Genomic DNA, 15,033 nt, shown 5'->3' on the forward strand with positions numbered 1-15,033 from the left:
CACGGCTCTGGCAACTATATTGATTCAGCCTCAATACGTCCTCTAAGCTCTGGTTCCACATCTAAAAGTGCCTGCAGGACATCTTCACCTGATTATCCTACCAGCATCCAAAATTCAAAATATCCCCAAAAGAAAGCATCCTCTTACCTCTCCACCTAGCCTCTCTATTTCTATTATGGTGTAGCCATGTTCCCTGTCACCCAGACTTAAAACCTAAGCATAATCTTTGGCTCTTATGTCTCCTTCATCTTCCCCTCCGGATTCAATAATTTGTAAAGTCCTCCCAATTCCATCTTCATGGCATCTTACCTCTGCCCTTACTTCCACTCACCTTGCTGCTTCCCTTTACCTGAAATATTGTAATAATGTTGCAGATCTAGCTCTCCTTACCAGTCCAGCATTCTCAAAGACATCAAAATAATCTCCCTCTTTCATTAAGTGAGTGTTTATTTGACAAACACTTGAGTGCCTGCTGTGAAGGTGTTCAAAAATAAAATGGTCCCTGCCCACAAGGAGCTTCCATTCTATCTTCTACTTCCTAATGCACTGTCACCTACGAGCTCAAAAGCCAGCAGTTTTCCCTATTGCCTCTGGGATAAAATAGCAGCAAATTGGCCTAACATTTTAGGCCCTCTATAGTCTGGCTACAACCTGCACTTCCAGGCTTATTTCCCATTTACTTCCTTTCATGAAATCTACATTTCAGCCAAACTGTGGACTGTTCTTTTCCTTTACCCTCCTTCCTCCTGCCTGGAACATTTTCCTTCACTCACTTAACCCGTTACTATCCCCTTTTTCCAAGGTCTCACTCATAGGTTAGCTTCTTCATAAAACTATCCCTGATCCCAGCAGCTGAAACACAGTCATAGTTCATTAAAATTGAAAGAGTCCCTTAGAAATGAGATAGTCAAAGGAACATAGAATTTAGAACTTAGGGAGACTTTAGAAGTCATTTAGATCTAACTTCTCTTTTTCCATAGAAGAAAACTAAGGCTCAGAATAATTAAATGACTTTGCCCAGTACCCCATAGTCAATAGCAGAGATACTGAGGATTTTAGCCCATGTCTTTAACTCCAGATCTATAATGGGACACTACCTCTCTAATGATCTCTCCCTCCTCAGATTTCCCTAGAGTGCCTTAACTGGATCTGTCAGGGCAAAAGTGAAAATTATACTGAAAATGAAGTCAAAGAACCTGTGTTCAACTCTCAGTTCTGCTGCATACTTCTTGTGTGCTATTAGGCAAATCGTAATGTCTCTGGATGCTGTTTTCTCTAAAATGAGGACATTGAACTAGATGACCCCTAAGGTTCCTTCCAATTCTAAATATATGATCCTATCCTGTACTGGATTTAATTTCTGCATATTGTGCCCCAATCCCTCCTGTCAGACTTTAAGCTTTAAAGTCAGGGAACACAGTGTCGTGAATGTAGTAGGCAGTTAATGAATAAGTCAGCCCAGTATAGTAGATAGAGCACAAGGAAGGGGTTATGCCAGATAACCTCCCAATTCTAAATCTATAAATCCTATTAATTGTTGAGTTCAGTGTTTTGGCACCTTTGTTAACTTTTCTGTAATGATCATTGTCCATTTTTTCTTTCACTGGCCACCTGCCGCCACCCCCAATTTAACACTTCATTTTACATCTTAGACTTGCCATTTAGTGGGTCTGTGACCTTAGACAAATCACTTTTCCTTTCTGGAGCTCAATTTCTTAATGGCCAAATCACAGGGAAGTAGGTTTCATAAAATTATGGATAAAATCATTTCACCCCTAAGATCATCATGTCCATATCTCCCTAATGTGTTAGTTACCTGGGTTTGTGTTATCCCCTATCAGATGGTGAGTTCATTTAAGCCCAGGACAATGTCTTCTCTGAAATTTCTCTCTTTACCCCACCCTCTATACTCAGGTGCTTGATAAATTCTAGTTGAATTGAATTTTGGAATTTGTCATTGAACTACCTTAAAGCCTGCCTTTGTGCTGGATCCATACCAGCCAGCCAGAGATACTTATCTGAGCATTATCTGTCCGTATCTCTGAAATGCCTCACCTTAAAGTTTAATGATGCCAGTAGAGCATACAAGTTTTATTAAGTAATTTTTTTCAAGCAAAGATCCTCCTTCCCTGTCTCCTATCTCCTTGCCCCCATATTTGTCAAGCACTTAGCACAGTACCTGTTATGTAGTGGGAACTATGTAAATGCCTATTATTCCCTCCCTCTCAATTGAGAAAGCAAGAACAGATAAGTTTTAATAAGGATAATTTTGAATCATAGACATAGGGCTAGAAGAGACTTCAGAGGCCATCTCTGGTCCTACTGTCTCATTTTATATGTGAAGAAATGGCAGCTCAGCAAAGTTAACAACTTGTCCAAGGTCACATAGGAAATTAGCACCAAGGAAGGCATGTGAAAGTAATGTACATAAAAATGTGTTCTTTCTGAATGGACAAAGCAAAACATGGCTGCCTCTCTACCACTTCCCCAGTCTTCCCCAAGATATTAGAAAGAGGTAAATGAACTGTCCTTCCACTACTATTTTCTCAGTTGTCCTTGAGAGCAGGTCGCTTAGTAGGTCCTGCTATTTCAAGTATGTGGACTTTTACCTGTACTTTTCCCTTTCAGAATACAGTACATTTTCAAATGCCTTAGAGAGATATCGGAAGCAGAAGAAGGAATACTCAGTGTTCAGTCAGCGGACAGAGGCGGCCTCTGCTGCACAGTATTTTCAGGTATGAAGGAAAATAATAGTGGCTAACACTGATGTGGTGATTTGAGATGTATATTCTCATTTGAACTCCTCAACCATCCTGTGAGGTAGGTGCTACAAGTATTACTAGCCCATTTTACAGATGAGGAAGCTGAGGCTCAGATAGTTAAAATTATTTCCCCATGTTCTAGTAAATGATAGACTTAACCTAGATTTGAACCCAGGTCTTCTTGGGTTCTGTATTCTATCTATAATTCCATATAGCCTAAGATTTGGGTCTTTAGTTTGAGAAATACCTAAAGCAACGTTTCTTTACTCAGGGACTCCCTTCAGCCCCTACATGCAGTCATCATATTAACCATCATACCCCAATGTCCATCAGCACTACCTATCTCATAGTGTTATTGTGAAGAAAGTGTTTTTTGAAAGCTTGAAGTCCTATGAAGATCTGTTATGGCAGCAGTGGAGGGCAGCAGCAGTAAATATTTCTATATCCTTGTGTAACCCATTTGGCAGAGAGCCCCAAGGCAGAAGGATCTCTCAAATTCCATGGCAGGTTGTCATGAATATCTCTTAACTCAATCTTCCACTAAGAAACACAGGAAAAAAGTCTCTTCTCTGGACAGCCACATATTCCAACATTCTTTCTTCAACTTGCAAGTATGTTAGCTACATTGTTCCAAAGCAATCATTATGGAAATGAAAATCAATTAATAAGAGATTGGTGTGGTAAAAGAGCACTGTGTTTAGAGAAAGAAGACCTAGATATAAATCCTGGTTCTGCCCCTTACTACATGTATATTTAACTTTAGGAAAGTCATTTTGCCACTCTGGGGCTCAGTTTCTTCATTTGCAAATTAAGGAGGTTGGACTATGTAATCTCTAAAGTCTCTTCCAGCTTTAAATCCAGTGGTGTTAGTATCTTCTGCAACAGACAAGTCATAGTAACTTAATGGCCAGCAGTGCTTTTGTATATGAACTCTGTGTGGCTTTAGTTGCCCATCTTCTATGAGAAGGGTCTTCTAACCAGTCATCATACTCATGGCTCCACCTCTGCACTATGGATATTAGCTGGGAAAACCCTGAGGGTCCTCTCTCTGATAGAGGGATGATAGAGAGGTAGCCTGCTGTTGCAGAAAAAGTATTGGACCAATGCTGAACCAGAGAATTTGGATTTAAACTTTGACTCTCTTTACTTGTATCACCATGGAGAGATAATTCAATCTCTGCAAGCCTGTTTCTTCATCTGTAAAATGGTATAATTATATTACCACCTTCCTCACAGGTTGGTGTTGGAAGCACTTTACAAACTCTGAAGTGCCAATTTAACTGTGAATTTATAGATTCACAGAATATTGGAGCTGGCAGGGACCTTGGAGATCTAGTTCAACCTCATATCTAGTCCCTTCATTTCACAGATGAGCAAATTGAGGCCCAGAGAAGAGAATTACATGCCCAAACCACACAATTACCAAGTGGCAACTGGACCTCAAACCCTGATCTTCTCCAAATCCATTACTCTTCCCGCTCCCCCCATGTTTTCTCCTCAGAGAGTGATTAAATTACCAAAATTATTAATGGTCAAAATGATGACCCATGATTATGCTGTTTTAGCAGAAAATAGAACTTTAGCATTGATCAGGAATACTGTCCTCTTGACACTTATCCTTTCTGTTGACAATGCCTCTGCATTCATATATACTCACCCATTAGTGACACTCTAGCTGCTTTTGGAGAGCTCTCTTGTTTTGGGCCAGAAAAAAATCACCTGTAACCCGGATTCTATTTGTAAAAAGGATGATGATAGCCTCATTCCAAACCTGCAGCCCTTCTTACCTCTCAGTAATAGGGTTGGGCATCTCTCCCTAATTGTCTAGAGGCTAGCAAGTCTCTCCACTTGTACCATAGTTTACTTAACATTCTCACTGATGAGTATTGGTCTCAAGGACTGATCCCATGTGAAGTGATATTCTCAGTAATTCCTGAAGAATATATAATATGACACCATGCTATTTCCTATCTTTGGTGGGGAAGGCTAAAGCCCTGAATCTGGTGTATAATCAGAAGATGTTAACTTGAAACCACCTCAGGTACTCTTCAGCTGTGTAACCCTGGGCAAGTCACTTCTCTATGGGCCCCAGTATCCCCATCTGTATATACCCCAACTCTTTATTTTTTTTTTCTTTTCCTGGACTAACACTGGCTCACTCACCTCACTCACTAGGTGTTGGAGTGGCATCTCAGGAGGGGAAGCAACTACTTACTCTCAGGGTCCTAGGGAAAACCCTGTTGTAGAGGAGATACATTTCTCCTACTCCTAGGGTTCCTGAGCCCTCACTAATGTACTTTTTTAAAATATGAAATAAGTCACAATATTAACTCTTAAAAAGCATTTATGCAACAAGAAAATGAAAATAAGAATAATCATAACCTTTACTTAGTAGAGAAGGCAGCTAGAGTGCCTGGCCTGGAGTCAGGAAGACTCATCTTCCCAAGTTCAAATCTGGCCTCTGATACTTATTAGCTATGTGATCTTTGGCAAGGCACTTAACCCTGTTTGCCTTAGTTTCCTCATCTGTAAAATGAGCTGAAGAAGAAAATGGCAAACCACTCTAGCATCTTGGCCAAGAAAACCCCAAATGGGGTTGTGAAGAGTTGGACACGACTGAAATGACTGAACAACAATGAATTGCTCAATAGAAGGTAAAGTCGGGAATCATTGAAATAGCGCAGTCCATCCATTAACCTGGGTCAAACTCTCTTAGCAATGCACATGATTTCTGAGGGAGGAACAGTAATGAACTTAGAGAAACCTAGCAGAGACACATGAATAGAGAAACCTGAATTATCTTTTCACTCCTAAATCCACATGTCCTCCTTACTTCTTTGTTTCTATCAAGAGTCTCAAGAGCCTCACCATCTTTCCAGTCACCCAGGTTGACATACACCATCCTTTTAATCCTCAAGTCAGAAACCTAGGGGTCATCCTCAATTCTTCATTTTCACCTCATATAGTCCATCAATTGCCAAGTATTGTCAGTCCTTTCTCCATAAAATCTCTTTCTTCTGTCTTATATTTTCCTTCATACCACCACCACTCTTAATTCAGGCCCTTATCACCTCTGACCTGGACAGTCTCATTCACTTCTTAATTGATCTGTATTTTTGTATTCTATTGGTCTCTACCAGACTGTATTCAGTCACTCCCATCTCTTATCTGCCCTTCTCACACCTGCCAAACCAATATCCCTAAAACTTATATCTAACCATGTCACTTCCCTACTGAAGAGGGGAGAAGGGAAGGGAAGGAAAATAAGAAAGGAGGGAAGGGAAAGGAAGGAAAAAGGAAAGCGAAAGCAAAGCAAGGCATTACTAGGTGCCTATCACATGTGAGGCACTTTACAAATAATATCTCACTTGATCTTCGCAACAACTCTATGAAATGGATGCTATTATGATCACCATTTTATAATTGAAGAAACTGAAGCAGACAGCTTAAGTGACTTGTCCAGGGTCACACACAGCTGAGGCTAGATCTGAATTCAAATTGTCCTAACTCCAGGCCCATCATTTTATCTGATATACCACCTATTTGCCTCATCAGTGGCTACTTAGCCTTAGGATAAGTATTTAGCTTCTTATTAGGATAAAATACTAACTCCTTGTTTTGGTACTTTAAACCCTTAACAATCTTGCTCCAACCTATCTTTCCAAACTGACTACAAATTATTCTTCCTCATGCATCCTATGCCCCAACCAAACAGACCTAGTTGCCATTTTCTGTATGTGGTATTTATTCTCCTGTCTCTGTACCTTTGAATAGGCTGTCCCCCATGTCTGAAATGGTCTCCTTCCTCACCTCCACTTTTTGAAACTACTAGCTCCCTTTTAGACTCAGCTGAAGTGCTTCCTCCCACACAAGACACCTTTCGTGTTCATTTCAGGTGTTAGTGTGGCTCCCGCTGAAATTACTTTGTATTTAGCTTGTCTGTATTTCTCTGAGTTTGTGCTTTTCACCAAGTAGAATGTAAGTTTCTTGAGGGCAGGGATTATTTCATTTTTGTCTTGGTACCCCTCACGTGATAATAAGTGCTTATTGAGCTGAACATTATCTCTAAGCTTTTCTCCAGCTCAACTTTCTATGATTCCTATGACATGCATATATATACACACATGTACATATATGTGTACATACCCTTCATTGGGTTTTTGGTGATAATGAATTCCTAACTTCTTGGGTTTACTACTGCTTAGCCACAGCTATATTCAATTCGATAACTTGGAGAAGAGCATTGACATGGTTCCGCTTGATCGTTATGGGTGTGAGGGTCTTATCTCTGTGAGAAAGAGTTATTACTTTTAAGATTTCATAGGAAAACTGTAACAGTTGTACACACTTGAAGAGAGATTTTCCTATTAGTGTAAATACTGAATCAAGTTTTCAAAACTTGGGAAGGATTTAAGGTTGTTGGCACTTTTCTTGTTTAACAAAAGAGCATTTCTACATTAAGTACAGTAGTTTTAAGAAGTACGTGCTTTATTTTAGCCTTTAGTGTGGAGCCTGAGAGGTAGGTCAGTACTGAACAGCTGGGACTTTTGTGTTCAGATCTCACCCCTCGTACTACCTGTGTCTTTGGGCAAGTCACTTAATGTCTCTGGGACTCAGCTTCCTCATCTGTAAAATGAGTTCTAGAGCTAGGATCTTTTGACCACCACCTGTTTTCCATCCTCCCAGGCAAAATCCCACAGTGGAAAGGGAGGATACGTAGGGTGTCAGGGATTCAGCAAAATGTTATGGTGCATGCATCTTGTATGATGTTGTGATAGAGGCAAGGGCAAGGCAGATGCTCCTTGTCTTCCCTCTCTTTGGTATTTTCCAGCTCCCACCCTCTGCCTGTTCTGTGATCCTGTCTGTTTTTTAGTGGAGATTCCTTATCAATCCTCTGAACATTTCAAGACTTATGCATAGAAGGTGTTTTGAAAATGTGTTGTGGAATTGAGTTACATTGAATTAAACTGAAGATATGTGCATTTTGTGAGTTAGAAATATATATCCTCCATCAATCATGGAGGAACCAGATAATTAGGCTTTGAATTCTGTCTCTGGTGCTTACCAGGCATGTGACCCTGAATGCAGTATATCCCCATTCTGGACCTCAGTTTCCCCATCTGTAGAATGAAAAGATTGGACTCACTTGTCTTTAAGGGTCCTTACAGTTGTATGATTCAACAACTTGTCTTTTCCTTTTAGTTTTATGGGTGTATATCCCAACAGCAGAATATGCTACAGGACTTTGTGAGGACAGCTACCTACCACAGAGCCATTCTTCAGAACCACACAGACTTTAAAGACAAGGTAAGTCCTCTAAGCTGATTGTTAATTAAATATAAATTTGACACAGCAATATTAGAAGCCAAGCCTGAATCTCTAGGAACTGTTCAATGGCCTTGAAAAGCAGGCCAACACTGAAGTATGTGGGGGAGGCTTATGTGTTTATATATTTCTCCAGTAAATCATAAGCTCTGTGAGGGTAGGAACTGTTTTTCATTTTGTCTTCATATCTTTGCTGCCTAGAACATTGCTTTGTACCCAGTAGTTGCTTAATAAAAGCTTAGTGGGCTGGATTAGATGCAGTTGGGTTTTAATGTTTCCTGGGTTTGCCTTCTATTGAGCAATTTGTTGTTGTTATTGAGTTGTTTCAGTCACGTCCGATATTCGTGACCTTATTTGGGGTTTCCTTGGCAAAGATACTGAAATGGTTTGCCATTTCCTTTTCCACTTCATTTTACAGAATAGGAAACTGAAGCAAACAGGGTTAAATGACTTGCCTAGGATCATACACACACAAAGAGATTTCTGTTATTGTAGATAGTGAGTAGCCCTGCAGGGGACACTCCACCTTTAGCTGCTTCAATGTGTCTATTTCCCTCATGGAACTGGTATGAGTATTACCTTAAATAGATTGCAACATTTTTGGCATCAGTGTTCCATGATTCCCCTTTCAGTGTATAGAGTAGCATACAGAATACCTCTGATGGGAAGGCAAGATAAGATAGCCTGGGAGAGTATAGGACCAGGAGCCCAGAGGCTTGGGTTCTTAGTTCCAGCTTCCTCTCTTGAAACACTGTGTGACCTTGAGTAAATCACTTCCCCTTCATGGACTTCATTTTCTTCGGTAGTAAAATGTGGGCATTAGAAAAAGTCACCATCAGGTAGACTAGGAATGCATTTAAAGAATCAGACAAGTTGGGTTGGAATCCTGGCTCAGTCACTGTGTGACTTAAGTCACTTAACCTCTTTGCCTCATTTTCTATGGAAAATGAGGAGGCAGGACTCAGAGGCCTCTGAGGTGCCTCCTAGTTCTAGATCTATACTCCTCCGATTCTCTGATAGAGCCCTAAGTCTCTTTTCTGCTCCATGATATTTGTGAAAACTCTGGCTTCCTCCTAGATGCTTGTCCTCTAATGGAACAGAAGAGATGTGCAGAGGCTTCAGTGATTTGGTTTTTGCTTGAATTTTTATTGGAAGTCAGATGAAAATTATACTGAGATGTCTTTTAGGAAGCTGTCTTTTCCCACTCTTCCCAAAGGAATTTTTTTAATTAAGAAGAAAATGGCTGTGTAGAAATCCTTCATGAGAGTCTCTCCCTCCACCAACATCCCCAAACTCCTCAAGATCTAAGGGCTGGTGAAGAAACTAGTTTTGTCCCTTAAACATGAGCAAGAATTTGGACTGTTTTCTTAGACATCCATGGTTTGTCCAAAGCTATTTTTTAACCTCAGAAAGCCTGAGTTCTCATTCTGCCTTATCCCAGCAATTTCAATGAAAATTTTGGCTTTGCCAGAACATTTCTGGCTGAGAATTGTGCCTGGCCTGCATCCAGGGGACTGACCCCATTGGTCAGAGCTTGCCTTAATTGCGGTCTGCCTATTTTTAGCTTCTTGCAAAGTGTACACTGGGGAAAGTCCATCAACCTGAAGGTGCTGGGCTGTAGAGTTTTAATTCGGAAATGTTTTGACATGTTTGTTAAGGCACTGGTTTCTGGAAGCAAGAACTTGCAACAGTGGGCACCGGCTGAAAGCGTATTTTAAAAATCAGCATTTTAGCAAAGGAGAGAATCCCTAGTGCAGCAGCTACTTAGTGCTTCCTGATGTAATATTGGCTTAGCAGAAGGGGATTTAGGGATTTAACAGCTTTAAACACACACACACACACACACACACACACACACACACACACGCCCCCCAAAACAACACAACGTTTACCTGCTCAAATTATCAAGCAATATTCAGAATTAGAGAGCCTTGCTTCAATCCATGATATGTGATTTGTCTTTGGCAGGGTATCATAATGTTTTTGCTATAAGGCCAGGGCATCTCTTTTTAATCCTGCCATAAAATTCTCCATAAACCTCCAGGCACTGCTGATAACAGTTTAAGTAGGGCTGTTAGAACTAGTCATCTGCTCACTGATAAAGTCTGCCCCAGATTGTTAACTGTTTGGATTAAGTGCCATGGCACACATCTATTTAAAATTGGCTGTAAACTCTGTGGAAGAGAATACTGGATTTCTTTCTTTTTCTTTCAACCTACTTGGCATGACTTTCACTGTTAATATCATGCCAGTGAATACCTTGATGATGCCCATGTTGCAGGGCTATTCTGGGATTGGAATATGCCATACCTAATGTGCTTTAGATTTTGAAGTCACACTGATATAGCAGGAAAAGTTCTGGATTTAGAGCCAGAGAGCCCTGGGTTCAAATCTTGGCTTTTTCTACTTACTAGCTATATTACTTTGGATAAGCCACTTCCTTTCTCTCTGGTCAGTTTCCTCAGCTGTGGATAAAGGGAATTGGATTAGATCAAAAGTTCTTAGCCCTTATTTTTGTCGTAGACCTATTTGGCAATCTGGTGAAGCCTATGAGCCCCTTATCAGAATAATTTTTTGAGTTTTTTTTAAAATCATACATGAAGGAAATGCTAAATAATTATATAACATATAATGATACAACATAGTATTATATTATTATGTAATATGATATATTGTATAATTATACAATGTAATTATAATATAATTACTTGTAACATTAGAGGTTAGTAAACATAAAAATGTCACTTTTTCCCATCCAGGTTCATGGATCCCCTAAAATTTTTCAGGCCTCTTTCAATTCTCTTACCTTTTTCAAATATAATGTGTTTAACTAACAGTATTAAAAAAAATAATGTGGTACTGCACAAAATCCCAGTCTAAGTGTACTACAGAGATGACCCTGGGTCCCCTGAGGTTTCATCAGCAGAATATAAGCTCTGACAGGTTTTAGCAGGTTGAAAAGCCTTTGAGGACAGTTCTAGCTACAGTCTGTTTTTTCTGAAGACCCCTAGCTAAGTACAGAGAAGAGTCTCATTACCAGGGTGCTAGCCACATGGTAATGTATTTTTTGGCCCTAAGTAGCAAAAAAAATACAAAATGTCTGCGTGGTCTTCTGCAGCCCTTAATTGCTTTTTCATCAATGAAGCAGATGCAGTTTTTAGACTGTCTTTAAAATCTTACCTAGTGAATGTTATTCTAAATGTGAGATATTCATCTAGTGAGCAAATGGACATATTGGTAAAGAAACTAAGTCTTATTAATCAATATTCTCACTATAAATAGAGAAGAAAGTCTGAACTAAATGGAAAACAGAATCACTGATTTTCTTTGGGAAGACAAATAAAGAACTTGACAGAGGTAATTTTATGATATGTCCAAAGGCAACAAGAAACATTATTTTATGGGATAGGCTTCAAGTTAAGTATAATAATAGTACATATTTGCAAAAAGACCATCACGAACACAATTGCAGGCTATGCCCCAATATCTGTTGCAGAGGAAAAGATAGAAAAATGCTACAAAGAATTTAATGATACCCTCTATATTGAATTAACATATACTTTGCCAATAGATTATTTCAGTACAAAGTTAGCAGTAGGTGAGAATAACAAAAATTGGAGAATATAGATCAGAAGTAAGTAATGAGAAAAACCAAAAGTATAAAGGTTACACAGAAGTTTCATGTTTGCATAACAGAATTTTAAATATTTTATTTTTCACCAGTTACATATAAAAAAAATTTCTAATATTCATTTTTTAAAAATTTTGAGTTCCCAATTTTCCCCCCCAAATCCCTTCCCCCGTCCCTGAGACAGTAAACAATTTGATACAGGTTATATATGGGCAGTCATGCAAAACATATTTCCATATAAGTCATGTTGTTAAAGAAGACACAGGAAAAAAAAACACAAAAAAATAAGGCAAGTGAAAAATAGTATGCTTCAATTTGCATTCATACTCCATCAGTTCTTTCTCTGGAGATGAATAGCATTTTTCATCATGAGTCCTTTGAAATTATCTTCAATCATTATATTGCTGAGAATAGTTGTTATCCACAGTTGATCATCATATAATATTGCTGTCACTATATACAATGTTCTCCTGGTTTTTCTCACTTCACTCTGCATCAGTTCACATTAAGTCCTGCTAGGTCTTTCTGACACCATCCTGATCATCATTTCTTACAGCACAATAGTATTCATTACAATCATTTACCACAACTTGATCAGCCATTCTCCAATTGATGGACGTCCCCTCAATTTCCAATTCTTTGCCACTACAAAAAGAGCTACTATAAATGTTTTTTGACAAATAGGTCCTTCCCCTCCACCTTTTTTTTTTTTTTATCAATTTGAGGTACAGGTCTAGTAGAGGTATTGCTAGATTAGAGGGTATGCACAATTTTATAGCTATTTGGCACAGTTCCAAATTGCTCTCTAGAATGGTTGGATCAGTTTACAACTTTACCAACAGTACATTAGTTTCCCAATTTTTCCACCCCCTCTAACATTTATCATTTTTCTTTTCTTTCATATTTGCCAGTCTGATAGGTGTGAGGTGGTATCTCGGAGTTGTTTTAATTTGCGTTTCTCTAATCAATAATGATTTAGAGCATTTTTTCATATGTGTGTGTATGTATATATATATACATATATATGTATATATATATGTATATATATGTATATATATGTATATATATATAGTACTTTTATTTTTTCATCTGAAAATTGCTTGCCTGCTTATATCCTTATCAATTGGTGAATGACTCATATTATAAATTTGACTTAGTTCTTTATATGTTTGAGAAATGAGGCCTTTATCAGAGACACTGGTTGTAAAAATTGCTTCCCAGCTTTCAGTTTTCCTTCTAATCTTGGTTGCATTGGTTTTGTTTGTGCAAAAACTTTTTGATTTAATATAATCAAAATGTCCATTTAATATCTTGTAATACTCTCTTATCTCTTCTTTGGTCATAAATTTTCCCCTTCTCCAGAGATCTGAGAGGTAAACTATTCCTTGCTTTCCTTTTATGGTATCACCCTTTATGTCTAAAGCATTTACTCATTTTGACAGTATCTTGGTATACAGTGTGAGATGTTGGTCTATACCCAGTTTCTGTCATACTGTTTTCCAGGTTTCCCAGCAGTTTTTGTCAAATAGTGAGTTCTTGTCTCAAAAATTGGGGTCTTTTGGCTTATCAAACACTGGATTACTATGGTCATTTGCTGTTGTATCTTGTTTACCTAATCTATTCTACTGCTCCACAACTCTACTTCTTAGCCAGTTTAATGATTATCACTTTATAATAAAATTTGAAATCTGGTACAAGTAGGCCACCTTCCTTCATTTTAAAAAATAATTCCCTTGATTTTCTTGACTTTTTGCTCTTTCAGATAAATTTTCTTATTATTTTTTCTAGCTCTATAAAATAATTTTTGGTAGTTTGATTGGTATGGCACCAAGTGAGTAAATTAATTTAGGGTAGAATCATCATCTTTATTACATTGGCTCAGCCTAACCATGAACAACTGATTTTTTTTCCAGTTGTTTAGATCTGACTTTATTCATCTGAAAAGTGTTTTGTAATTGTGTTCATATAGTTTCTGGGTTTGTCGTGGCAGGTACGCTCCCAAGTATTTTATATTTTCTACAGTTATTTTAAGTAGAATTTCTCTTTCTATCTCTTGTTGCTGGACTTTGCTGGTAATATATAGAAATGCTGATGACTTATGTGGGTTTATTTTATATCCTGAAATTTTGCTACAGATGTTAATTATTTCAACAAGTTTTTTAGTTGATTCTCTAGGAATCTTTAAGTATACACTCATATCATCTGCAAAGAGTGATATTTTTTCATATTTATTTTATTTTTAATTTATGGAATAAAACAAGCATTTCCATGACATAGCATAATAAGAATATGATGACACATGAAATTGCAAATCTATTATGTACTTGCTATTCCTTTTAAATATAGAAAAAGGTTATTATGTAAATTTTCCCATCCCCCACCCTAGAGATGGCTACAATTAGGCACAAATAGGTATATGTGTGTAAAATTATTCTACACAAAATTATATTTGTTAGTTCTTCCTCTAGATATAGATAGCATCTTTCTTCACATGTCCTTTATAGTTAATTTGGATATTTATAATAGTCAAAATGACTTGATAGTTCAATGTTGTTCTTAAAACAATATTGCTATCACTATATACGAAGTTCTCTTGGTTCTGTTCATTTCACTTTTCATTATTTCATGCAGGTCTTTCCATGTTTTTCTAAAATAATTGAGCTTATCATTTCTTATAGCACAGTATTCTATCACAATCATATACCACATCTTGTTCTGTTTGATATCTCATATCAAATATTGATATTTGATGTTCTGTTTGAGGCCTTCACTCTCTAGTATTTTTTAAAGAAAAACCCAAAAAAGCACTGCACATGGTAAGAACCATATAAGATCACTGAAAAGTGAAATCCATAATATTTTAAGTCAAGAAATGACTTATTTGTTAACTGATATGGAAAACATGAGGGCAGTTAGGTGGCACAGTGGATAGAAGTCTGGACCTGGAGTCAAGAAGATTCATCTTTCTGAGTTCAAATCTGGCCTCAGACACCTACTAGTTTTGTGACCCTGGGCAAGTCACTTAACCCTATTTGCCTTAGGTTCCTCATCTGTCAAATAAGCTGGAAAAGGAAATGGCAAACCACTGCAGTATTTTTGCCAAGAAAGATTCAAATGGGGTCACTGAGAGTTAGACATGACTGAAAAACAACTTCACATGCGCGCGCGCACACACACACACACACACACAGCAAACATTCCTGAATCAGCTATTTATATTTGCTCAGACTATAAACTAATTAGAGCAAAGGTTGGTACAAAGCTAAAAGGAAAGAAAAAAAGATAAGGTATGCATTTTTAGCTTCAAATTCACCT

General features: G+C 38.0%; 1 protein-coding gene across 1 annotated transcript in view; it reads left to right on the top strand.

The window, feature by feature from the left end:
- LOC110221664 (histone-arginine methyltransferase CARM1-like) overlaps positions 1-15,033 on the top strand; it is a 252,429-nt gene that overhangs the window by 128,393 nt on the left and 109,003 nt on the right. Inside the window, exons 3-4 of the mRNA XM_021006365.2 lie at positions 2,629-2,735; positions 7,965-8,069. Of these exons, the coding sequence (XP_020862024.1) occupies positions 2,629-2,735; positions 7,965-8,069 (212 nt within the window). The remainder of the gene's footprint in view (positions 1-2,628; positions 2,736-7,964; positions 8,070-15,033) is intronic.

The sequence above is a fragment of the Phascolarctos cinereus genome, unplaced genomic scaffold (genome assembly GCF_003287225.1).
Source record: "Phascolarctos cinereus isolate Bilbo 61053 unplaced genomic scaffold, phaCin_HiC Scaffold_4;HRSCAF=312, whole genome shotgun sequence".
In the NCBI taxonomy this organism is placed as follows: Eukaryota; Metazoa; Chordata; class Mammalia; order Diprotodontia; family Phascolarctidae; genus Phascolarctos; species Phascolarctos cinereus.